The sequence below is a fragment of the Petromyzon marinus genome, chromosome 74 (assembly GCF_048934315.1).
Source record: "Petromyzon marinus isolate PM22_M1 ecotype Great Lakes invasive population chromosome 74, UKy_Petmar_22M1.pri1.0, whole genome shotgun sequence".
Lineage (NCBI taxonomy): Eukaryota > Metazoa > Chordata > Hyperoartia > Petromyzontiformes > Petromyzontidae > Petromyzon > Petromyzon marinus.
Genome location: NC_133740.1, coordinates 9601010 through 9628803, shown reverse-complemented (window position 1 = coordinate 9628803; position 27794 = coordinate 9601010). Strand labels below are relative to the sequence as shown.

At 55.6% G+C, this 27794-nt stretch overlaps 1 protein-coding gene across 1 annotated transcript in view; it reads right to left on the bottom strand.

Annotated features, from left to right (window-relative positions):
* LOC116957426 (nephrin-like) overlaps positions 1-27794 on the bottom strand; it is a 79866-nt gene that overhangs the window by 12375 nt on the left and 39697 nt on the right. Inside the window, exons 13-26 of the mRNA XM_076056186.1 lie at positions 27291-27465; positions 23641-23773; positions 19677-19849; positions 18689-18829; positions 16818-16958; positions 15911-16033; positions 14580-14626; positions 14230-14395; positions 12154-12310; positions 10996-11147; positions 8722-8833; positions 8014-8189; positions 5736-5798; positions 4938-5057 (exon numbers count right to left, since the gene is read on the bottom strand). Of these exons, the coding sequence (XP_075912301.1) occupies positions 4938-5057; positions 5736-5798; positions 8014-8189; positions 8722-8833; positions 10996-11147; positions 12154-12310; positions 14230-14395; positions 14580-14626; positions 15911-16033; positions 16818-16958; positions 18689-18829; positions 19677-19849; positions 23641-23773; positions 27291-27465 (1879 nt within the window). The remainder of the gene's footprint in view (positions 1-4937; positions 5058-5735; positions 5799-8013; positions 8190-8721; positions 8834-10995; positions 11148-12153; positions 12311-14229; positions 14396-14579; positions 14627-15910; positions 16034-16817; positions 16959-18688; positions 18830-19676; positions 19850-23640; positions 23774-27290; positions 27466-27794) is intronic.

Genomic DNA, 27794 nt, shown 5'->3' with positions numbered 1-27794 from the left:
GTAGTCGCCCTCCAACAGCAACAGAGAGCGGAGGAGCGACGCTCACAACAACGAGCGGAGCGCCGGGTGGCTGAAGCACAGCAAGTTGGCACAGTAGGGGGCACAGGTGGTGCATCAGCCAGTCATCTCAGTCAGTCGACCCGTGGCACCTGGGTCTGCCCCGTGACCTCCTGCCAGCGGGCGTTCGACACTTCACGTGGCCTCAGGGTGCACGTAGCCTGGCACAAGCGTCGTGGTGACATCACCGCCACTTAGTGGCGAATGGCGGTTGTTGTTGTGTGAGCGTGTTCGAGCATTCCACGTGGCCACCCGTAGTGGCTTTTCGTTGTTTCTGGAGGAGGCCCGATGGTAGAGATTCAATCTCATGGCTCCGCCAATTGGGGTTTGGCCAGGACACGTCATAGACGCCTGTCCCCCCGGGGCCTCCGGCACAAGCTTATTAGTTAAATTTTTTATTCGTGGTTTCGTGGTAAAAATGTTGAAGGTGGAGGGGTTACCAGCCCCTCGCACCCGTCCGGCACCGCGAGGAGGTAGGGGGTTGTTTTGCCAGACGAAAAAGAATGAAGGGGGCGTGGGAGCACGGCGGTGAGGTGTGGGAAGCTGTAAGCCCCAGGCTACTTTGGGCTCGCCTTCCCATCAACCGGAGGCGAGGAGTGGTGGTCGTGGTTACTTATGCCCCCACCGAAGACGAACATCCGTGGAGGGATGCAGGCAAAGTCCATGAGTCAGATGCCTTCTATGACCTCCTGTCACAGGTGCTGGCTAAAGTGGCACCTCGGGATAAAGTCATCATGTTGGGTGACTTCAATGCCCGAGTTGGTCATGATGCTGGCACCTGGTCTGGAGTGATTGGAGGGCATGGCCCAGATCAGCTCAATAACAACGGTAGGAGGCTGCTAGATTTTTGTGCAGCCCATGGCCTTGTAATTACCAACACGCTGTTCCGGCATCGGCGCATCCACACAACATCATGGATGCAGGCCGGGTCCAAGCAAGAACATCTGCTGGACTACATAGTGACGGACCAGCGGATGCGAGCCCAGGACCTTGACACCAGGACCTACCGTGGAGCTGATCTGTCCTCTGACCATCGACTAGTCATCTGTAAGAAGCGCCTGCCATTCTTCCACTCCGGTGGTGGGTGTACACCCAGGACCCCATTCCAACCTAAAGTGGCCTGGTCTCAGTTATCTGATGAAAGTTGCAAGCGAGAATTTTATCATTGCTTGCGGCTGGGGTTGGCATCGTCCCCCACTCCTCCTGATGTCGAGGGTAAATGGGCGAGGTTTAAGACTGTGGCTCATGCAGCTGGAATGGCTGCTTTGGGTACGCGGGTCAGACCTCCCCAGAGACCCTGGCTGACAGAGGAGGTGTTCAGGATAGTTGAGAAAAAGCGACAGGCCCACTGTCATCGGCTACAGAATCCCACATCGGAGAATGAGGAGGCTTACCGCAGCATTCGCTCGGAGGTTCGGAGAGCCGTGAGGCACTGCAAGGATGGGTGGTGGTCGGGGGTTGCTGAGGAGATGCAGTCTGCCTCAGTGGCCCGCGATCACAAATCTCTATTTAACTCCATCAAAAAAGTAACCTGCAGCACCACACCTATTACCATCATTAGGGTAAAAAACAGTGATCCAATCTCCGACCCCCAGGAACAGGTTTGCAGATTTGCTGAGCATTTCTGTGAGGTCCTGGGGGAGGGGAAATCCCTCAGCCAGGAAAACATCGTGGCACAAAGTGGGGATGACTCTGCTGAGGCTGCGGTGCCTCAAATATTGGATGAAGTCACCCCCTGTGAGTGGCTGGCTGAGGTGCCATCTGTTGAGGAAGTACTGAAGGCGATCCGGAGTCTGAGACCAGAAAAGGCAGCGGGCTGAGATGATCTCCCAAGCGAAATGCTGAGGGAGGGTGGCGTTTGTGCACAGACTGCCCTATATGACATCATAACAACAGTCTGGACCACTGGACGGGTTCCACAGGATTGGAAGGATGCCCTGGTGGTCCCCCTCTTTAAGAAGGGGGGCCGCACAGACTGTAACAACTACAGGGGCATCTCACTCCTCAGTGTGCCGGGAAAGGTCCTGGCAAGGATTATTCAACATCGCCTTGCCAGGCACGCTGAGGAGAGGCTTGCGGAGCCCCAATGCGGTTTCAGAAAAGGGCGGTCCTGCACAGATTCCATATTTTCTCTCCGTCTGCTACAGCAGAGGTGTAGGGAATTCCGACAAGACCTACATCTCTGCTTTATTGACCTGGTCAAGGTCTATGATACCATCAGTAGGCCGGGCTCTGGGTTGTTCTTCGTGCTTTTGGAGTCCCTGACCCTCTGCTCACGATCATTAAGGACCTTCATGATGGTGAGCGGGCCCGGGTAAAACTACGTGGCCGGGAGTCGGAGCCATTCCCTGTACACCTTGGGGTGCGACAGGGATGTCCTCTGGCTCCCACATTATTTAACATCTATTTTGACCACGTAGTTTGTGAAGCCTTCAATAGCTGTACCGGGGGTATCTCCATTTGGTACAGATATAATGGGAGGCTGATCGATGCCCGGGTGCGGTCAAGGGATGGCTCCCTATTGATTAACCACGTTAAATATGCCGATGATTTGGTAATAGCTGCTTATTCAGAGGAGGAGTTGGAGACGCTGCTGCTGAGACTGGAGCGTGCCACTAAGAGATGGGGCCTTACCATAAGCCCCACCAAAACTAAGCGCCTGCCTGGGTATTTTGTACAATCGGACAAGGTGCACATGGCCTGGCACAAGCGTCGTGGTGATGTCACCGCCACTTAGTGGCGAATGGCGGTTGTTGTTGGTGTTGTGTGTGAGTGTGTGTGAGTGTGAGTGTGCGCGTGTGTCTGCGCGTGTGAGTGTGCGCGTGTGTCTGCGCGTGTGAGTGTGAGAGTGTGAGTGCTGTACTAGTAACGAATTGGCCACGTTCTGTTTACGTGACAACCTTTACTACACTACACTATATACTACACTATACACTACACTATACACTACACTATACACTAGTGCTGTACTAGTATACTACACTATACACTAGTGCTGTACTAGTTTACTACACTATACACTACACACTAGTGCTGTATCAGTATACTACACAATACACCACACTACACATTAGTATACTACACTATACATTACACTACACACTAGTGCTGTACTAGTATACTACACTATACACTACACACTAGTGCTGTACTAGTATACTACACTATACACTACACACTAGTATACTACACTACACACTAGTGCTGTACTAGTATACTACACTATACACTACACTACACACTAGTATACTACACTACACACTACACACTAGTGCTGTACTAGTATACTACACTATACACTACACTACACACTAGTGCTGTACTAGTATACTACACTATACACTACACACTAGTGCTGTACTAGTATACTACACTATACACTACACACTAGTGCTGTACTAGTATACTACACTATACACTACACACTAGTATACTACACTACACACTACACTACACACTAGTGCTGTACTAGTAATGAATTGGCCACGTTCTGTTGGCGTGACGCACAAACCTTTACCCATTGGCCGTGTCGGGTGGTGGCGGGTTTAATCACATTCACGCGATCTAACCCCAAGCAACACGCGTGTTATACGTGATGAACCACAGTTACACCTCACCACTCTCGCCCCGGGAGCCTTAACATCACCGCCGCCGTTCACGCGACGCTCCGGCCGTCTGGAACGCTCTTTTCCAGCGTTTGCACATGGAAGTGTAATGTATAATGGCTTATTGTTAGTAGCTCAACTTTTTGGAGAATATATTGAGTACATTGATTATATTGATGTAGTTTATGTTTAGTTCTTTCACATCGGTTTGTTGTATGATAGTTGGGTAGTTGCAGTTCTTTAGCGTCAATATACTAAATGCCTCTGTTGATGTGTAAACTCTGACTTTAACAATATACTAAATGCCTCTGTTGATATGTAAACTCTGACTTTAACAATATGCTAAATGCCTCTGTTGATATGTAAACTCTGACTTTAACATAAAGAGACAACTCTGATAATGATATTGGCACTGTCCTTGAATTTGATTGGTCCACACCAGAGACGGCTTTTCTTAGAGCCCTTTAGTCTCCACTGGTGTTGGACCAGAAGACGCCAAAAGGCGTACAGCTCAAAAACAGCGCACTATCAGAGTATTGAGGGCTCGGGGTGAGCCTTTACATTATGAGACCTCCTTTGCCAGTAACAAGATATAGTAATAGGTTTTACCCTTTTAACTGGCACAAAAACTGACACCTTTATTCAAGGCATCATGTCTGCAATAACCACAACACAAGCAGTCAAAATGCAAAAAAAAGACAACTCTGATAATGATATTGGCACTGTCCTTGAATTTGATTGGTCCACACCAGAGACGGCTTTTCTTAGAGCCCTTTAGTCTCCACTGGTGTTGGACCAGAAGACGCCAAAAGGCGTACAGCTCAAAAACAGCGCACCATCAGAGTATTGAGGGCTCGGGGTGAGCCTTTACATTATGAGACCTCCTTTGCCAGTAACAAGATATAGCAATAGGTTTTTACCCTTTTAACCGGCACAAAAAACTGACACCTTTATCGCGCCAGTAAATAAAGGGTCAAACCTACTACGATATCTTGTTACTGTCAAAGGAGGTCTCATGATGTGTTGTCGTCGTTAATGTTCCGCGAGCAAAAGAGCTTTCTTCTTATCGATTCCTTTAATTTTTCTTCACTTGATTTCTATTACGGTTTTATTTTTGCATTTTCCCCATCCTACGTGTGTGACTTTACCGAAAGAACCAAGGCGATGGGGATCCCCCACCTGCAGTCACGAAAAGCTTTCGAAAGAAATTTTTAAAAAAAGGGGGGCTTTGCAGCCCACCGGGTTTCCTGTCGCGGCGCTGAGCAACACCCTCACCGGCGGAAGCGGCTCTCCTCTTGCGCACGACGCAGGCGACCAGGCAGGCGGCGTTCGCCACCGCCGCCGCCGCCGCAGCCGCAGCCACCGCCACCAGCACGGGCAGGGAGAGCAGCGTGCCTGGCACCAACACCACCGCCGCAGCAACCACCGCGACCACCGCCATCGCCATCACCATCACCGCGACCACCGCAACCACCGCAAAAACACCATTCCTTCTCCCAGTTTGGCTCTTTCGTTTTGAGCGAGTGCGAGTGGCGGGGAGTCGTCAGGTGCGACTGTTGCCGTGTCTGTGAGCGAGCGAGTGGTAACGGCTGTTGCCGTGCGTGCGACTGTAGCCGTGTCTGTGAGTGAGTGGTTGGTGACAGCTGTAGCCGTGTCTGTGAGTGAGTGAGTGGTAACGGCTGTTGCCGTGTCTGAGTGAGCGAGTGGTAACGACTGTTGCCGTGTGTGTGACTGTAGCCGTGTCTGAGAGTGAGTGAGTGGTAACGGCTATTGCCGTGTGTGTGACTGTTGCCGTGTCTGTGAGTGAGTGGTAACGGCTGTTGCCGTGTGTGTGACTGTTGCCGTGTCTGTGAGTGAGCGAGTGGTAACGGCTGTTGCCGTGTGTGTGACTGTTGCCGTGTTTGCGTGGTGTGGTGTGTGGTGCGGTGTGCAGGGTGGTGTGGTGTGGTGCGTGGTGTGGTGCGTGGTGTGGCGTGTGGTGTGGCGTGCAGGGTGCTGTGGTGTGGTGTGGTGCGTGGTGTGGTACGTGGTGTGGTGTGCAGAGTGGTGTGGTGCGTGGTGTGTCGTGCTCACCCGACGTGGGAAGATCCATACCAGGTGGCGGTACAATCATTTCCGAGTCGTCTTTGATTCCGACTGTGAACACAAGGCAATAATTGTTACCACTATCACACACGGCAACAGTCACACACACGGCAACAGTCACACACACGGCAACAGCCGTTACCACTCACTCACAGACATGGCAACAGTCACACACACGGCGACACTCGCACACGGCAACAGTCGTTACCACTCACTCACAGACGCGGCAACAGTCACACACACGGCAACAGCCGTTACCACTCACTCACAGACACGGCTACAGTCACACACACGGCAACAGCCGTTACCACTCACTCACAGACACGGCTACAGTCACACGCATGGCAACAGCCGTTACCAACCACTCACAGACACGGCAACAGTCACACACACGGCGACACTCGCACACGGCAACAGTCGTTACCACTCGCTCACTCACAGACACGGCAACAGTCACACACACGGCAACAGCCATTACCACTCACTCACAGACACGGCAACAGTCACACACACGGCGACACTCGCACACGGCAACAGTCGTTACCACTCGCTCACTCACAGACACGGCAACAGTCACACACACGGCAACAGCCATTACCACTCACTCACAGACACGGCAACAGTCACACACACGGCGACACTCGCACACGGCAACAGTCGTTACCACTCGCTCACTCACAGACACGGCAACAGTCACACACACGGCAACAGCCGTTACCACTCACTCACAGACGCGGCAACAGTCACACACACGGCAACAGCCGTTACCATTCACTCACAGACACGGCTACAGTCACACACACGGCAACAGTCGTTACCACTCACTCACAGACACGGCAACAGTCACACACACGGCAACAGTCATTACCACTCACTCACTCACAGACACGGCAACAGTCACACACAGCAACAGTCGTTACCACTCACTCACTCACAGACGCGGCAACAGTCACACACACGGCAACAGCCGTTACCACTCACTCACAGACGCGGCAACAGTCACACACACGGCAACAGTCGTTACCACTCACTCACAGACACGGCAACAGTCACACACACGGCAACAGCCGTTACCACTCACTCACTCACAGACACGGCAACAGTCACACACAGCAACAGCCGTTACCACTCACTCACAGACGCGGCAACAGTCACACACACGGCAACAGCCGTTACCATTCACTCACTCACAGACACGGCAACAGTCACACACACGGCAACAGCCGTTACCACTCACTCACAGACACGGCAACAGTCACACACAGCAACAGCCGTTACCACTCACTCACAGACGCGGCAACAGTCACACACACGGCAACAGCCGTTACCATTCACTCACTCACAGACACGGCAACAGTCACACACACGGCAACAGCCGTTACCACTCGCTCACTCACAGACACGGCAACAGTCACACACACGGCAACAGCCGTTACCACTCACTCACAGACACGGCTACAGTCGCACCCGACGACTCCCCACCACCCACACTCGCTCAAAACTCAAGAACTAAACTGTGTTTATTGTTACGAGGCATAAGGCCCCACGTAGCTCTCTTTCAGAAGCGACCCCTGGGCCATCACAAATGATAGCAGCTCAACCACGTGCGGCTCGTCGCCATCATCATTGCCATCATCAGCATCATCATCGCCATCATCACCATCATCATCGCCATCATCATCATCGACATCATCATCACCATCATCATCACCACCATCACGTGGGGATTTACGCGCGGTGATGTCGATGCTGAACGTGGAGGGGACACATCCCGGAGGACCTGGAGAAAAATCCACGCGAGCACAGAGAGAGAGAGAGACACGTAGACTCCAAATATACAGCTGCAGGCGTCGTCAGGGTCGGGATCAAACCCACGGCCTCCTGTGTACCAGGCGAGGTAGTTAACATCTCCTAGCCACCGTGATGATGAGAGAAAGAGACACGTAGACTCCAAATATATAGCAGCAGCAGCAGGCGTCGTCAGGGTCGGGATCAAACCCACGGCCTCCTGTGCACCAGGCGAGGGAGTTAACATCTCATAGCCACCGTGATGATGATGATGAGAGACACGCAAACTCCAAATATACAGCAGGCGACAGGTTTCGAGATCGAACCCACGGCCTCCTGCGTACCAGGCGAGGGAGTCAACATCTCCTAGCCACCCTCGTTCAGTCACTCACGCCCTCGGCGCGGAGCGGCCGGGTGGCGGCGGTGGTGGTGGTGGTGGATCCGTCCACCCCCTCCCTGCCCGCCGGCCCGCCCGTACCGGTGGTGCGGATCCCGACGGGCGCCCCGTGGTAGTCGCTGTGCCCCAGGCGGTTCCAGGCGCTGACCGAGAGGTTGTAGCCGGTGCTGGGGAGCAGGCCGGCCACGGTGAAGGCGGTCGCCTGTGGCGGGTCCACGTCCACGTAGCGGGCGCTGCGCGCCCCCTGCACCTGGTACCTGCCGTGGGAGAATAAACAAGATGCCCCGCCGCCCGGCCCCAACGCCCGGCCCCAACGCCCGGCCCCAACGCACGGCCCCAACGCACGGCCCCAACGCACGGCCCCGACGCCCGGCCCCGACGCCCGGCCCCGACGCCCGGCCCCGACGCCCGGCCCCAACACCCGGCCCCAACACCCGGCCCAGACATCAGCCCAGCCACCCAGCCCAGCCACCCAGCCCCACCACCACACCCAGCCCAGCCACCCAGCCCAGCCACCACACCCAGCCCAGCCATCCAGCCCCAACACCCAGCCCCAACACCCAGCCCCAACACCCAGCCCCAACACCCAGCCCCAACACCCAGCCCCAACACCCAGCCACCCAGCCCCAACACCCAGCCCAGCCACCCAGCTCAGCAACCCAGCTCAGCCACCCAGCCCCAACACCACACACAGCCCCAACACCACACACAGCCCCAACACCCGGCCCCACCACTCGGCCCCATCACCCGGCCCACACCCCACCCACGGACCCCCCCCCCCCCCCTCACTTGACACGGAAGCGCTGCGTGAGCCCCCCATTGAACCCGGCCTGCCAGGTGAGCGTCGCCGAGATGTCGGTGACGTTGACCACTCGCACGTCCGTGGGGGGGTCGGGGCGGCCTGGGGGGTGGTGGTGGGTGGGGGGTGGTGTCAGTATGAATCTTCACGCGCTGCGTATCAGTGCGCATCGCTGCGTATTGGCGTCCCTACTGGCGTCGCGTATCCGTAATCATCCGTGCCCTACTGGGTTCCCGTATCCGTAATCATCCGTGCACTACTGGCATCACATATCCGTAATCATCCGTGCACTACTGGCATCACGTATATCTGTAATCATCCGTGCCCTACTGGCATCACGTATCCGTAATCATCCGTGCCCTACTGGGTTCCCGTATCCGTAATCATCCGTGCCCTACTGGCATCACGTATCCGTAATCATCCGTGCCCTACTGGCATCGCGTATCCGTAATCATCCGTGCCCTACTGGCATCGCGTATCCGTAATCATCCGTGCCCTACTGGCATCACGTATCCGTAATCACCCGTGCCCTACTGGCATCACGTATCCGTAATCATCCGTGCACTACTGGCATCACATATCCGTAATCATCCGTGCACTACTGGCATCACGTATATCTGTAATCATCCGTGCCCTACTGGCATCACGTATCCGTAATCATCCGTGCCCTACTGGGTTCCCGTATCCGTAATCATCCGTGCCCTACTGGCATCGCGTATCCGTAATCATCCGTGCCCTACTGGCATCGCGTATCCGTAATCATCCGTGCCCTACTGGAATCGCGTATCCGTAATCACCCGTGCCCTACTGGCGTCACGTATCCGTAATCATCTGTGCCCTACTTGCGTCCTGTATCCGTAATCATCCGTGCCCTACTGGTGTCACGTATCAGGAATCATCCATGCCCTACTGGCATCGCGTATATCTGTAATCATCCGTGCCCTACTGGCATCACGTATCCGTAATCATCCGTGCCCTACTGGCATCACGTATCCGTAATCATCCGTGCCCTACTGGCATCGCGTATATCTGTAATAATCCGTGCACTACTGGCATCACGTATCCGTAATCGTCCGTGCACTACTGGCATCGCGTATCCGTAATCGCCCGTGCCCTACTGGCATCACGTATCCGTAATCATCCGTGCCCTACTGGCATCACGTATCTGTAATCATCCGTGCCCTACTAGCATCGCGTATCCGTAATCGTCCGTGCCCTACTGGCATCACGTATCTGTAATCATCCGTGCCCTACTGGCATCGCGTATATCTGTAATCATCCGTGCCCTACTGGCATTGCGTATCCGTAATCATCCGTGCCCTACTGGCGTCACGTATCCGTAATCATCCGTGCCCTACTAGCATCGCGTATCCGTAATCATCCGTGCACTACTGGCATCACGTATCTGTAATCATCCGTGCCCTACTGGCGTCGCGTATCTGTAATCATCCGTGCCCTACTGGCGTCACGTATCCATAATCATCCGTGCCCTACTGGCGTCGCGTATCCGTAATCATCCGTGCCCTACTGGCGTCACGTATCCATAATCATCCGTGCCCTACTGGCGTCGCGTATCCGTAATCATCCGTGCCCTACTGGCGTCGCGTATCCGTAATCATCCGTGCACTACTGGCGCCGCGTATCCATAATCATCCGTGCCCTACTGGCATCGCGTATCCGTAATCGTCCGTGCCCTACTGGCATCACGTATCCGTAATCATCCGTGCCCTACTGGCATCACGTATCTGTAATCATCCGTGCACTACTGGCATCGCGTATATCCGTAATCATCCGTGCCCTACTGGCATCGCGTATCCGTAATCGTCCGTGCCCTACTGGCATCGCGTATCCGTAATCATCCGTGCCCTACTGGCATCGCGTATCCGTAATCATCCGTGCCCTACTGGCATCGCGTATCCGTAATCATCCGTGCCCTACTGGCATCACGTATATCCGTAATCATCCGTGCCCTACTGGCATCACGTATATCCGTAATCGTCCGTGCCCTACTGGCATCGCGTATATCCGTAATCATCCGTGCCCTACTGGCATCGCGTATCCGTAATCGTCCGTGCCCTACTGGCATCGCGTATATCCGTAATCATCCGTGCCCTACTGGCATCGCGTATCCGTAATCGTCCGTGCCCTACTGGCATCGCGTATATCTGTAATCATCCGTGCCCTACTGGCATCGCGTATATCTGTAATCGTCCGTGCCCTACTGGTGTCGCGTATCGCGCAAAAATCTCCGGCGTCCACCTTACTGGTGCTGACGAGCTGTATGTCGAACGAGTCGGAGCCCATGTCGTTGCGCGCGCTGCACGTGAACAGCGCGTAGTCCAGCGCCGACGTGGCGTTCACCACCTCGAGGCGGCTCTCGTGCGCCGTGCCATCCAGCTTGTTCTTCACCAGGTACCTGCTCACCGCCACCACCACCACACCACCACGGCGCGGCGGCGGCGGGGGAGAGACGTTGACTACCTCGCCTGGTGCGCGGGAGGTCGTGGGTTCGGTCCCTGACCCTGACGACGCCTGCTGCTGCTGCTGCTGTAGATTTGGAGTTTGTGTGTCTCTCTCTCTCATCATCATCATCACGGTGGCTAGGAGATGTTGACTACCTCGCCTGGTGCGCGGGAGGTCGTGGGTTCGGTCCCTGACCCTGACGACGCCTGCTGCTGCTGCTGTATAGTTGGAGTTTGTGTGTCTCTCTCTCATCATCATCATCATCACTGTGGCTAGGAGATATTGACTACCTCGCCTGGTACGCAGGAGGTCGTGGGTTCAGTCCCTGACCCTGACGACGCCTGCTGCTGCTGTATAGTTGGGGTTTGTGTGTGTCTCTCTCTCTCTCATCATCATGGTGGCTAGGAGATGTTGACTACCTCGCCTGGTACGCAGGAGGTCGTGGGTTCAGTCCCTGACCTTTACAACGCCTGCTGCTGCTGTATAGTTGGAGTTTGTGCGTCTCTCTCATCATCATCACGGTGGCTATGAGATGTTGACTACCTCGCCTGGTGTACAGGAGGGGGTGGGTGGGTAGGTAGTGGGGGGGGGGGGGGCACCTGGCGTGGGGGTCACGAGGGTCACCGTTGTTATTGGTTGGGGGGGTGTGGAGGTGTGGTGTGGGGTGGGTGGCGTGGGTGGCATGTGTGGGTGGGTATGGAGTGGGTGTGGAGGTGTGGGTGGGGTGGGTGTGGGTGGCGTGGGTGGCGTCGGTGGGGTGGAGTGTGGTGGTGGTGTGGGTGTGGAGGTGTGGAGGTGTGGAGGGTGTGGGTGGGTGTGGGTGGTGTGGGTGGTGTGGGTGGTGTGGGTGGGTGTGGGTGGTGTGGGTGGTGTGGGTGGCGTGGGCGGCGTCGGTGTGGGTGGTGGAGTGTGGTGGTGGCGTGGGTGTGGTGTGCGGGTAGCGCGGGTGGTACGGGCACCTGGGGTGTGGGCTCGCCAGGGTCGCGTTGTTCTTGGCCCAGCTGAAGGCGACGCGCGGCACGCCCTCGGCGCGGCACAGCAGCGTGGCGTTGGCCGTGCCGTCACCGAGCGAAGCCACCTTGGCCAGGTGAGCGCTCTTCACGATCTCCGGACGAACTTGGGTGGGGGTGGGAAGATGACGAGGACGACGACGAGGACGCACAAAGGAGGAGACAGCTAGGAGATTTGCTGCCACCGCAACTCAGCTGCTGTCGCCTGATGGGGGCTTACCGGTTGCAGTTTGTCGGGGGTGGGAACGTAGCTGTAGATGCTGTGCTGTGCTGGAGGTTACGTTTCAACGAGCAACCGGGCCGTGCTCGACCAGGTAACGAATGGGGAAACGGGTTTGCGTCCTACGTGACGCAGAACCTTACTCCAGGGACTCCCCTACTCGTGGATGAGTTGGGTGTCCCAGGAGGTCTACTGTTCGTCGGTCGATTTGTTCGCGAGTCGCCAACTTTATAGACGCGTCGTACGGCGTTTGCACGCTGTTTCTACCAGACAGTCTCGTCCCTTCACCTGATGAAGGCCGCTTGTGTTGTGGCCGAAACGTCGTGAGAATATTATTGTGTTATTTTTATTTTATCAATTTATTATTTATTTTCTTCTCATTCTACGTGGTGGTGACTTTACCGAAAGAACCAAAGAAGATGAATCATTGCAGTCACGAAAGCTTTAAATCGAAGGATAAAATGAATCTGCGACAGGATGAATGATAAAAATCGCGTTAATGCTTTAGGCCCACAGATGGCGTAATGGGGCATGGCTTCGCCGATTTCGGGAATACCGGACCGAGAATGTACGCGTGTTTAACGATCCAATGGTCAATTCAACGGGAGGTGGGTGGGGCGAGATCGGTGGGGGGGGGGGGGGGGTCGGTGGGGGGGTGGGTGGGTGGGCGGGCGGGGTCGGTGGGCAGGTGGGTGGGTGAGCGGGGTCAGTGGGCGGGTGGGTGGGTGAGCGGGGTCGGTGGGCAGGTGGGTGGGCGGGGTCGGTGGGCGGGCGGGTGGGCGGGGTCGGTGGGCGAGCGGGGTCGGTGGGCGAGCGGGGTGGGTAGGCAAGCTGGGTCGGTGGGTGGGTGGGCGGGCGGGGTCGGTGGGCGGGCGAGCGGGGTCGGTGGGCGAGCGGGGTCGGTGGGTGGGCGAGCGGGGTCGGTGTTCGGGGTGTGCGAGTGCGAGGTCGATGGGGGTTTGGGCGAGGTGGCTAGAGGGGTTGGAGGTGGCTAGAGAGGGGTGGGACGTGGCAGGGCGAGTGGACCCTCCGTTGGTGTCTGCAAGTATAGAAGCGGCCTTCCCCGGCGTCTCCAGCAGGCGGCCGGCCATGCGAGCGGCAAGCAGCAGCAGCAGCAGCGGCGGCGGCGCCAGCAGGCCAGCAGGCCAGCAGGCCAGCAGGCGCCAGCAGGCGCCAGCAGGCCAGCAGGCCAGCAGGCGCCAGCAGGCGCCAGCAGGCCAGCAGGCCAGCAGGCCAGCAGGCGCCAGCAGGCGGCAGCAGGCCAGCAGGCGCCAGCAGGCGCCAGCAGGCCAGCAGGCGCCAGCAGGCGCCAGCAGGCGCCAGCAGGCGCCAGCAGGCGCCAGCAGGCCAGCAGGCGCCAGCAGGCCAGCAGGCGCCAGCAGGCCAGCAGGCGCCAGCAGGCCAGCAGGCGCAGCAGGCCAGCAGGCCAGCAGGCGCCAGCAGGCCAGCAGGCGCCAGCAGGCCAGCAGGCGCCAGCAGGCCAGCAGGCGCCAGCAGGCCAGCAGGCGCCAGCAGGCCAGCAGGTGCCAGCAGGCCAGCAGGCGCCAGCAGGCCAGCAGGCGCCAGCAGGCGCCAGCAGGCCAGCAGGCCAGCAGGCGCCAGCAGGCCAGCAGGCGCCTGCAGGCGCCAGCAGGCGCCAGCAGGCGCCAGCAGGCGCCAGCAGGCGCCAGCAGGCCAGCAGGCCAGCAGGCCAGCAGGCGCCAGCAGGCGCCAGCAGGCGCCAGCAGGCGGCGCCAGCAGGCCCCAGCAGGCCCCAGCAGGCGCCAGCAGGCGGCGCCAGCAGGCCTCGCTGCCGGCGTGCTCACACTTGACGTAGAGGCGGACGCTGGCGCGGGCTGGAGGGGGCACTCCGTTGTCCACCGTGCACTCGTAGCGGCCGCTCATGCTGCGGTTGACCGCGGGCACGGTGAGCGTGCTGCCACCCTCGTGGTAGGCCTGCAGGGCCGGCAGCGGCACGGGGCCCTCCGCCGACTGCCCGTCGGTCAAGACGAAGACGGAGTGTTAGGGGCGGCGGGGGGGGGGGCCGGCGGGGGGGGGGGCCGTCCACGAATGACGCCACGCGATTTTGGACGGTGTTTGACCCACCCCCCCCTCCCTCCCACCCCCCCCTCCCTCCCACCCTCGTCACACGGCGTCACAGCTTCCCACACCTCACCGCCTTCACAAGAAGAGGCACTCCCTGTTGTTTGGCAGTCTCCTGTCCTGAGAATAGGATTGTACACCCACACCGCACACACCCAGCCACACCACACACACCCAGCTAAACCACACACACCAGCCACACCACACACACCCAGCCACATCGCACACACCGCACACACTCAGCCACACACCACACACACCCAGCCACACCACACACACCCAGCCACACCGCACACACCCAGCCACACCGCACACACCCAGCCACACCGCACACACCCAGCCACATCGCACACACCCAGCCACATCGCACACACCCAGCCACATCACACACACCCAGCCACACCCAGCCACACCGCACACACCCAGCCACACCGCACACACCGCACACACCGCACACACCCAGCCACACCGCACACACCCAGCCACACCGCACACACCCAGCAACACCGCACACACCCAGCCACATCGCACACACCCAGCCACACCGCACACACCTGAGCCACACCGCACACACCCAGCCACACCGCACACACCGCACACACCCAGCCACATCGCACACACCCAGCCACACCGCACACACCGCACACACTCAGCCACACACCACACACACCCAGCCACACACACACACACAGCACACACCACACACACCCCAGCCACACCGCACACACCCAGCCACACCGCACACACCCAGCCACACCGCACACACCCAGCCACATCGCACACACCCAGCCACATCACACACACCCAGCCACACCCAGCCACACCGCACACACCCAGCCACACCGCACACACCGCACACACCGCACACACCCAGCCACACCGCACACACCCAGCCACACCGCACACACCCAGCAACACCGCACACACCCAGCCACACCGCACAAACCCAGCCACACCGCACACACCCAGCCACACCGCACACACCGCACACACCCAGCCACACCGCACACACCGCACACACCCAGCCACACCGCACACACCCAGCCACACCGCACACACCGCACACACCGCACACACCCAGCCACACCGCACACACCCAGCCACATCGCACACACCCAACCACACCGCACACACCCAGCCACACCGCACACACCCAGCAACACCGCACACACCCAGCCACACCGCACACACCCAGCAACACCGCACACACCCAGCCACACCGCACACACCCAGCAACACCGCACACACCCAGCAACACCGCACACACCCAGCCACACCGCACACATCCAGCCACACCGCACACACCCAGCCACACCACCCACACCACCACCCCCCACCACCACCACCCACACCACCCACACCCCCCACACACCACCCACACCACCCACACCGCCTCCCACTCACCATCCACCTCCAAGTGATCATGCCCTCCTGCAGCGGGTTGGCATCGGCGGTTGCAGACCATGACGGCGGTGCCGCTGGGCTCCACGTAGACGGAGCTCACCGTGCGACGGATGGACGGGTGGTCTACGGGGGGGGGGGGGGGGGACATCGGGGTGGGGGGGACATCGCAGGGGGGGGGGGGGGGGGGGGGGGGGACATCGCAGGGCGTGAAGGACGAGGGAGATGAGGTGGAGTAGAGGGATGGGAGACGTCTCCACCCCCACCCACGTCTCCAGACCCCACCCACGTCTCCACCCCCACCCCACGTCTCCACCCCCACCCACGTCTCCACCCCACCCACGTCTCCACCCCCACCCACGTCTCCCCCCCTACGTCTCTCCCACCCCACGTGTCCCACCCCCACGTGTCCACCCCCCACGTGTCCCACCCCCCACGTGTCCCCCACCCCCACGTGCCCCCACCCCCCACGTGTCCCACCCCCCACGTGTCCCCCACCCCCACGTGTCCCCACCCCCACGTGTCCCCACCCCCACGTGTCCCCCACCCCACGTGTCCCCCACCCCACGTGTCCCCCACCCCACGTGTCCCACCCCACGTGTCCCACCCCACGTGTCCCACCCCCACGTGTCCCACCCCCACGTCTCTCCCACCCCCACGTGTCCCCACCACGTCCTCCCCCCACGTGTCCCACCCCCCACGTGTCCCCACCCCCCACGTGTCCCCACCCCCCACGTCCCCACCCCCCACGTGTCCCACCCCACGTGGTCCCACCCCACGTGGTCCCACCCACCACGTCTCCCCCCACCACGTCTCCCCCCCCACGTCTCCCTCCCCCCACGTCCCCTCCCCCCACGTCTCCCCCCACCCCACGTCCCCCCCCCCCACGTCCCCCCCCCCCAGTACTCACAGTGCACGTCAAGACGAATGGTGCCTCTCCCCGTGCCCTCTGTGTTGGTCATCTGCACGTCGTAGTCGCCCGCGTCGGCGCGCGTCACGTTCCACACCTCCAGCGAGCCGCCCTCCTTCAGCACGTAGCGCGCCACCCCCTCTGACACAAAGGCAAAGGTCCCCCGGGTAGCCTGAGCAGACGCGTCGGGGCAAGTGTGCTGGTAGCGAGTAGCAGCAGCAGCTGCTGTATGTTAGAGATGTCCCACGCTAGAGGGCCACCTCCCTCTGACACAAAGGCAAAGGTCCCCCGGGTAGCCTGAGCAGACGCGTCGGGGCAAGTGTGCTGGTAGCTAGTAGCAGCAGCAGCTGTATGTTAGAGATGTCCCACGCTAGCGGGGCACCTCCCTCTGACACAAAGGCAAAGGTCCCCCGGGTAGCCTGAGCAGACGCGTCGGGGCAAGTGTGCTGGTAGCGAGTAGCAGCAGCAGCAGCACAGCTGTATGTTAGAGATGTCCCACGCTAGAGGGCCACCTCCCTCTGACACAAAGGCAAAGGTCCCCCGGGTAGCCTGGGCAGACGCGTCGGGGCAAGTGTGCTGGTAGCGAGTAGCAGCAGCAGCAGCACCTGCTGTATGTTAGAGATGTCCCACGCTAGAGGGCCACCTCCCTCTGACACAAAGGCAAAGGTCCCCCGGGTAGCCTGGGCAGACGCGTCGGGGCAAGTGTGCTGGTAGCTAGTAGCAGCAGCGGCGACTATGAAGGCCGCCACTGTGGTACACGATGGGGTGGTGGGTGGAGGGCAAAAACCGTCGGACCCGGAGAAAAATCCATGCAATCACAGGCAGAGAGAGAGAGAGGGAGACGCAAACTTCAAATCTACCACGACCTCCTGTACACCAGGCGAGGTAGTCAAGATCTCCTAGCCACCGTGATGATGGTGGTGGTGGTGGAACCCACGACCTCCTGTACACCAGGCGAGGTAGTCAACATCTCCTAGCCACCGTGATGATGATGATGATGAGAGAGAGACGCAGACTACAAATATACAGCAGCAGCAGGCGTCGTCAGGGTCGGGATCGAACCCACGACCTCCTGCGTACCAGGCGAGGTAGTCAACATCTCACCATCGCGCCATCTCGGAAGACCTCGGAGGTGAGGGATGGTGAGAGGAGTGGTGAGTGCGGGTGGTGAGTGCGGGTGGTGAGTGAGCGTGGTGAGTGTGGGTGGTGAGAGGGGGTGGTGAGTGTGGGTGGTGAGTGCGGGTGGTGAGTGAGGAGTGGTGAGTGCGAGTGGTGAGTGCGGGTGGTGAGTGCGGGTGGTGAGTGAGGAGTGGTGAGTGCGGGTGGTGAGTGAGGAGTGGTGAGTGCGGGTGGTGAGTGCGGGTGGTGAGTGCGGGTGGTGAGTGCGGGTGGTGAGTGCGGGTGGTGAGTGCGGGTGGTGAGTGCGGGTGGTGAGTGTGGGTGGTGAGAGGGGGTGGTGAGTGTGGGTGGTGAGTGTGGATGGTGAGAGGGGGTGTTGAGTGTGGGTGGTGAGTGTGGGTGGTAAGTGTGGGCAGTGAGTAGTGAGTGTGGGTGGTGAGTGTGGGTGGTGAGTGGTGAGTGTGGGTGGTGAGTGTGGGTGGTGAGTGTGGTGAATGTGGGTGGTGAGTGTGGGTGTTGAGTGTGGGTGGTGAGTGTGGGTGGTGAGTGTGCGTGGTGAGCGAGCGTGGTGAGCGAGCGTGGTGAGCGAGCGTGTTGAGTGAGCGTGGTGAGCGAGCGTGGTGAGGAGCGTGGTGAGGAGCGTGGTGAGCGAGCGTGGTGAGCGAGCGTGGTGAGGAGCGTGGTGAGGAGCGTGGTGAGGAGCGTGGTGAGGAGCGTGGTGAGGAGCGTGGTGAGGAGCGTGGTGAGCTCACTCTTCACGAGGGCCTGCCCGGCTCGGCTCCACTCCACGGTGACCTCCGGTGGGTTTGCGAGCGTCACGATCTTCAGCAGGGCCGCGGACTTCTCCATCACTGAGAAGGCCACGGGCTGCCCTTCCTGCAGCTCGGGAGCGACTGGCAAAGACAACAAAGACAAAGTTCCCCCGTGTAGCCCTCGCGGAGTGTCGGGGCAAGTGCTGTTAGCGAGCAAGCAGCACCCTAAGAAGGCCGGCAATGTGGCACACGGTGGGGGGGGGGGGGATGGGGGCAGGGGGGTGATGATGGACAGACGACGACGATGATGACGATGGACTAATGATGATGATGATAACGACGACGACGACGATGATGAAGATGGATTGATGATGATGATCTTATGATGATGATAACGACGACGACGATGATGAAGATGGATTGATGATTGGCTTATGATGATGATAACGACGACAACGATGATGAAGATGGACTGATGATGATGATTGGCTTATGATGATGATAATGACGACGACGATGATGAAGATGGATTGATGGACTGATGATGATGATGATCTTATGATGATGATAACGACGACAACGATGATGAAGATGGATTGATGATGATGATGATGATCACGACAACGATGATGATGGACTGATGATGATGATGGACTGATGATGATGATTGGCTTATGATGATGATTGGCTTATGATGATGATGGACTGATGATGATGATGATTGGCTTATGATGATGATAACGACGACGATGATGATGAAGATGGACTGATGGACTGATGATGATTGGCTTATGATGATGATGATTGGCTTATGATGATGATAACGACGACGATGATGAAGATGGACTGATGGACTGATGATGATGATTGGCTTATGATGATGATGATGGACTGATGATGATGATGATTGGCTTATGATGATGATGGACTGATGATGATGATAATTGGCTTATGATGATGATGATGATGACGACGCGCCGAGCCGTACACAGCACGTGGAACTTGTAGAAGGCGCTGACTCTCTCGCGGAGCGAGGGGTGCGTCGCCTGGCACGTGAGCCGCTTGCCGTGGTCCCTGGAGGACAGCACCAGGGCAATGTGCCCCGACGAGGCCCAACCTCCGTGCTCGGCCTTGTGGCTCTCAGCGGCCTCTCCCTGTAGCCTTGGGGGTGGGGGTGGTGGGTGGGGTGGTTTACTGGTAACAATAAAAGCGAACTGTTTCATAGTTTAATTTATTTTGGGTATAGCCCTCTGAGCCATTGGGCTCTTGAATCGGGTGCAACCGCAACAAACAAAAACACGAACAACAACAACATCTTAAAGTGACTTTGTGTCGACCGTGCAAACAGAAAATCCAGGAAAAAACATCAAAATATTCCTGAAATAGCACCGTACACCACCAACGCTGCGTGCAAAAATCCCAGTGGGATGCAAGTCAAACAAACAACAACAACAACAACAAACTTAGATTAAGGCCATCAGTCTAACTCCGTACTACAATAAACAAAAACATGGCCAAACCAAAAAACTTTTAGAAATCACAAAAAAATAAAGCCATAAATGCAATGTAACAGTGATCATAGGAACTGTGACCGATTTTTTTTACAATAAACTACATAAATAACATGTAACACCAAACCCTAGAGCCATAGCTGGCTGCATGAGTTACTCCACAACAACAGAAGCATCGGTCGGGGTATCAACATTTTTCAATGCACCTTTAAGATCAGCACACTAAATCAAAATACAGATAATACTTTGTAGCGTCATCCGGAGTGAAACGTGACGGATATTAGCCAATCAAATGGAGGGGGAGGATGTCAAATTATTATTCAATTTTGGAATCGCCGATCTCGCTGATATTAGCCATTCAGATGAAGGGGGAGCGTGTCAAATGATTACTCAATCCAGGAATCGCCGATCTCGCTGATATGAGCCAATCAAATGGAGGGGCACGTGTCACATTACCCGATCCACAGATCAATTGGCAATGCATCGACGCAGCGATTAAACCCGCAAATTACGCTTGGCCCCAGTACTGTTTGCGTCTGAAGCAGAATCGATGCAATTCATATGGATTAACAATCCTCAATAGTTTTCGATTTAAAGCTTTCGTGACTGCAAGGATTCATCTTCTTTGGTTCTTTCGGTAAAGTCACCACCAGACAGTCTCGTCCCTTCACCTGATGAAGGCCGCTTGTGTTGTGGCCGAAACGTCGTGAGAATATCATTGTGTTATTTTATTTTATCAATTTATTATTTTATTCTCATTATACGTGGTGACTTTACCGAAAGAACCAAAGAAGATTAATCCTCAATACCCATACATGAGAGGGGGGTGGGTGGGGGGGGGCAAATCTCTACATTACTGCGAGCCACAATATCGGAATCGGAATATTTATTCCGAGCGGAGGAATCCGATGAGCCATCAAGCTCTTTTGCACGGATGTCCACACACACACAAAGAGAAATATCTCCCACCCGTGTAGGCTTGCGGGGCCGTCCATAAATGACGTCAAGTGATTTTGGACGATTCTTTACCCCCCCCCCCCCCCCCCATCGTCACACGGCGTCACAAAAATTCAGACCGCCCCCCCTCAAATATGACGTCACAAAGCTCTGCCCCCACAAAAAAACAAACATGCTTCAAATCGTGTTCTTGGTTCTTTCGGTAAAGTCACCACCACGTAGAAGGGAAACAATAAAATAATAAAAATATAAAACAATAAAATAATAAAAATATAAAACAGTAAAATTCTCACGACGTTTCGACTGCAACACAAGCAATCATCATCAGGTGTGAAAACCACACCTGATGCTTGTGTTGCAGTCGAAACGTCGTGAGAATTTTATTGCTTTATATTTTTATTATTTTATTGTTTCCCTTCTACGTGGTGGTGACTTTACCGAAATAACCAAGAATAATTTTATTGTTTTACAATACTTTTATTGTTTTATATTTTTATTATTTTATTGTTTCCCTTCTACGTGGTGGTGACTTTACCGACATAAACAAGAATATGAATCCCTGCAGTCACGAAAGCTTTAAATCAAAATTTATGCTTCAAACCGCTTTAAACTATTGTTGTCATTGTAGTTGCGTATTTAATGTGGCGCTGCACTCTGTTGTTGTAGGAGAAAATTTTTAATAAAAAGTCTATTTAATTAAGTAGAACGTGTTGTGTCTATATTTATTTATAAAGTTGCGCATTTTGATGTGACGTCACAATTCTCAAACCCCCCCGCCCCCCCCCCCTTCGTCACACATCGTCACAAATGTCTGACCCACCCCCTCCCCCCCCCAGGTGCGTGACGTCATTTATGGACGGCCCCTTAACAGGCCGCTCGGGAAAGTGATGCTCGCGAGCAGCAACCCAATGTAGGCCGGGCATGGTGCACCTTTTGATGGGGTCAGTGAGAGAGAGAGACGATGATGATGATGAGAGATGGAGAGAGAGGGAGAGATACTATGAAACAGAAGTGCCTAGGGCCTACGAGAACCTTCACCCGGCCCTTCCGACTGGTGAAAGCACCAACGAAAGTGGCCGCATTGACGCAAGCGGAGTGGCAGCGGCAGTAGCTAAGTAACATGGGGCAGCAGTTACCGGCTGTAGAGAGTTATCACTGAAGAAACTATGAAACATTTACCCAGCTGTAGAGAGTTATCTCTGAAGAACCTACAAAACAGTTACCGTCTGTAGAGAGTTATCTCTGAAGAACCTACAACTTATTTACAGTCTATAGAGAGTTATCGCTAAGAACCTACAAAACAGTTACCGTCTGTAGAGAGTTATCGCTGAAGAACCTACAATACAGTTACCGTCTGTAGAGAGTTATCGCTGAAGGCCTAGGAAACAGTTACCGTCTGAAGAGAGTTATCGCTGAAGGCCTACTAAACAGTTACCGTCTGTAGAGAGTTATCGCTTAGAACCTACAAAACAGTTACCGTCTGAAGAGAGTTATCGCTGAAGGCCTATGAAACAGTTACCGTCTGTAGAGAGTTATCGCTGAAGAACCTACAAAGCAGTTACAGACTTAGAGAGTTATCGCTGAAGAATCTACAACTTATTTACAGTCTATAGAGAGTTATCGCTGAAGAACCTACAAAACAGTTACCGTCTGTAGAGAATTATCGCTAAGAACCTACAAAACAGTTACCGTCTGTAGAGAGTTATCGCTAAGAACCTACAAAACAGTTACCGTCTGTAGAGAGTTATCGCTAAGAACCTACAAAACAGTTACCGTCTGTAGAGAGTTATCGCTAAGAACCTACAAAACAGTTACAGACTTAGAGAGTTATCGCTGAAGAACCTACAATACAGTTACCGTCTGTAGAGAGTTATCTCTGAAGAACCTACAACGCATTTACAGTCTGTAGAGAGTTATTGCTAAGAACCTACAATACAGTTACCGTCTGTAGAGCGTTATCGCTGAAGAATCTACAAAGCAGTTACTGGCTGTAGAGAGTTATCGCTGAAGAACCTACAAAACAGTTACTGGCTGTAGAGAGTTATCTCTGAAGAACCTACAAAACAGTTACTGGCTGTAGAGAGTTATCTCTGAAGAACCTACAAAACAGTTACTGGCTGTAGAGAGTTATCGCTGAAGAACCTACAAAACAGTCACTGGCTGTAGAGAGTTATCGTTAATAACCTACAAAACAGTTACCGTCTGTAGAGAGTTATCTCTGAAGAACCTACAAAACAGTTACTGGCTGTAGAGAGTTATCTCTGAAGAACCTACAAAACAGTTACTGGCTGTAGAGAGTTATCGTTAATAACCTACAAAACAGTTACCGTCTGCAGAGAGTTATCTCTGAAGAACCTACAAAACAGTTACCGGCTGTAGAGAGTTATCGCTAAGAACCGACAAAACAGTTACCGTCTGTAGAGAGTTATCGCTCAAGGCCTAGGAAACAAAAGTGCCACGGGGCCTAGAAGGCCCTTGCCTCACCGCTGCCCATCCTTGATCCAGGAGAGGCTGCAGGCCGGATGGCTGCTGGCCGACTGGCACAGGAAGGTAATGGTGGTGCCCGCGTGGATGAGGCCATCCTTGGCCTCCGTGACCTTCACGTAGCGTGGAGGGACTGCGCGCCCGGAAGGGGGGGGGGGGTGACGAACGGATAGGGAGGTGGTGGTGGTGGCAGTGGCGGTGGCGGTGAAGGCGGTACACCAATCAGAGTGAATTTAGAGTGAAGCAAGAGTGGTTGATTCACTCGAGTCCCCCACTCGCCCACTCATCCAACAACCGACCCATCCACTCACCCGCCCACTCATCCAACAACCGACCCATCCACTCACCCACACAGTCACCCACCCACCGACCCATCCACTCACCCACCCACCGACCCATCCACTCACCCATCCACTCACCCGCCCACTCATCCAACAACCGACCCATCCACTCACCCATCCACTCACCCGCCCACTCATCCAACAACCGACCCATCCACTCACCCACAGTCACCCACCCACCAACCCATCCACTCACCCACTCACCCATCCACTCACCCGCCCACTCATCCAACAACCGACCCATCCACTCACCCACCCACCGACCCATCCACTCATCCACACACTCACCCACTGACCCATCCACTCACCCACTCACCGACCCATCCACTCACCCACTCACCCATCCACCCACCGACCCATCCACTCACCCACAGTCACCCACCCACCAACCCATCCACTCACCCACTCACCCATCCACTCACCCGCCCACTCATCCAACAACCGACCCATCCACTCACCCACCCACCGACCCATCCACTCATCCACACACTCACCCACTGACCCATCCACTCACCCACTCACCGACCCATCCACTCACCCACTCACCCATCCACCCACCGACCCATCCACTCACCCACCCGCCCACTCATCCACCAACCGACCCATCCACTCACCCACACCCTCACCCACCGACCCATCCACCAACCGACCCATCCACTCACCCACACCCTCACCCACCGACCCATCCACTCACCCACATACTGACCCATCCACTCACCCAGCTACTGACCCATCCACGAACCCACTCACCCACCTACAGACCCATCCAATCACCAATGCGCCTACCCACTCACCCACCCACTGACCCATCCACTCACCCACTCACTCACCCACCTACAGACCCATCCATTCACCGCACTCACCCACCCACTTGTTACCAAAATACTTTAACAGTCTGCTGTTCACTCAACCCCAGTCTGCGAAAGGCGATACTGGGGATCTTTGTGTGTGTGGAGCGGTGGGGCAGCGGTTAGCGTCCTGCTCACAGCCAACGCCAATGACGATTATCTGAACTGTTTCCTCCCCTAGGTCGACTAAGCCTCAAACGAGTACCTGGTGCGGTGTGTAGTAAACATCGCCACTTGGGGAGACAAAGGCGGCCGGGGGTGATGCTGGCCACCCACCCCCTCGTGTGCCACAGTGCCGGTAGCCTTCATAGGCACTTGCTAACAGCACTTGCCCCAACAGTCTGTTTAGGCTATTGCGGGGGAAGCTTTATCTTAGGAGCGATGGTGCAGAGGTGAGTGTTCTGTGCTACAAACCCCCATCCACCGCATCGACCCGAGTTCAATTCCCACTCCCGACAACTAACAATAACAGCAACGGTGACAGCGAGCATCTGGACATCTGTGAGTAAAAGAGCTTAATAGCTCATCGGATTCATCCTGCAGGCTCTTCACGTTCTGCAGATGTAGATGCCACTGGTTCTTCACGTTCTGTAGATGTAGATGCCACTGGTTCTTCACGTTCTGCAGATGTAGATGCCACTGGTTCTTTACGTTCTGCAGATGTAGATGCAACTGGTTCTTCACGTTCTGCCGATGTAGATGCCACTTGTTCTTCACGTTCTGCAGCTGTACATGCCACTGGTTCTTCACGTTCTGCAGATGTAGATGCCACTGGTTCTTCACGTTCTGCAGATGTAGATGCCACTGGTTGTTCACGTTCTGCAGATGTAGATGCCACTGGATCTTCACGTTCTGCTGATGTAGATGCCACTGGTTCTTCACGTTCTGCAGATGTACATGCCACTGGTTCTTCACGTTCTGCAGATGTAGATGCCACTGGTTGTTCACGTTCTGCAGATGTAGATGCCACTGGATCTTCACGTTCTGCAGATGTAGATGCCACTGGTTCTTCACGTTCTGCCGATGTAGATGCCACTGGTTCTTCACGTTCTGCAGATGTACATGCCACTGGTTCTTCACGTTCTGCAGATGTAGATGTCACTGGTTCTTCACGTTCTGCAGATGTAGATGCCACTGGTTTTTCACGTTCTACAGATGTAGATGACACTGGTTCTTCACGTTCTGCAGATGTAGATGCCACTGGTTCTTTACGTTCTGTAGATGTAGATGCCACTGGTTCTTCACGTTCTGCAGATGTAGATGCCACTGGTTCTTCACGTTCTGCAGATGTAGATGCCACTGGTTCTTCACGTTCTGCAGATGTAGATGCCACTTGTTGTTCACGTTCTGCAGATGTAGATGACACTGGTTCTTCCCGTTCTGCAAATGTAGATGCCACTGGTTCTTCACGTTCTGTAGATGCCACTGGTTCTTAACGTTCTGCAGATGTAGATGCCACTGGTTCTTCATATTCTGCACATGAAGATGCCACTGGTTCTTCACGTTCTGCAGATGTAGATGCCACTGGTTCTTCACGTTCTACGAGATGTAGATGCCACTGGTTCTTCACGTTCTGCAGCTGTAGATGACACTGGTTCTTCACGTTCTGCAGATGTAGATGCCACCGGTTCTTCACGTTCTGCAGATGTAGATTCCAGCTGCCTTGAGATCATTGACAAGATCCTCCCGTGTAGTTCTGGGCTGATTCCTCACCGTTCTCATGATCATTGCAACTCCACGAGGTGAGATCTTGCATGGAGCCCCAGGCCGAGGGAGATTGACAGTTCTATTGTGTTTCTTCCATTTGCGAATAATCGCACCAACTGTTGTCACCTTCTCACCAAGCTGCTTGGCAATGGTCTTGTAGCCCATTCCAGCCTTGTGTAGGTCTACAATCTCGTCCCTGACATCCTTGGAGAGCTCTGTGGTCTTGGCCATGGTGGAGAGTTTGGAATCTGATTGATTGCTTCTGTAGACAGGTGTCTTTTATATAGGTAACAAGCTGAGATTAGGAGCACTCCCTTTAAGAGTGTGCTCCTAATCTCAGCTCGTTACCTGTATAAAAGACACCTGGGAGCCAGAAATCTTTCCGATTGAGAGGGGGTCAAATACTTATTTCCCTCATTAAAATGCAAATCAATTTATACAATTTTTGACATGCGTTTTTCTGGATTTTTGTTGTTGTTATTCTGTCTCTCACTGTTCAAATAAACCTACCATTAAAATTATAGACTGATCATTTCTTCGTCAGTGGGCAAACGCACAAAATCAGCAGGGGATCAAATACTTTTTTCCCGTCACTGTACATTTTTATGGTATCTAAACCCAACGACAGCCACTTTTGGTTACGGATAATATCGGTTCATGGGCAGCCCCCCTGGCTGTTACTCCTTACTGCTGCAAGCTCCTACTAAAGCTACCACCACCACCACCACCGAGGTTGTCAAAACTAAAACTCAACAGTGCACGTGGAGTCGCGTGGTGTTGCGTAGCGCCCCGCTGTTGCTCGACGCTTTGTTGGAGGCCAGGCAGCTGTAGAGGGCTCCGTTGTCGCTGGGTGCAGCCACCACGGATATCTCGCGCGACGCCAGGCTACCCGTACTGCGGTATTCACCGCCCCTCACCACCGACGGGCCCTGTGGGGTGTGCGCGAGAGAGACGACCATGACGGAGACAACCATCGCTAGCCGGCAATCATCACCAGCGTCACCACCGTCACCGCCGACCAGCGCCCATCGCAATCACCCACCAACGACCATCGCTAGCCGGCAATCATCACCAGCGACACCACCGTCACCGCCGACCAGCGCCCATCGCAATCACCCACCAACGACCATCGCTAGCCGGCAATCATCACCACCGACCCACCGTCACCGCGGACCACCGCCCATCGCAATCACCCACCAACGACCATCGCTAGCCGCCGGCAATCATCACCACCGACCCACCGTCACCGCCGTCACCG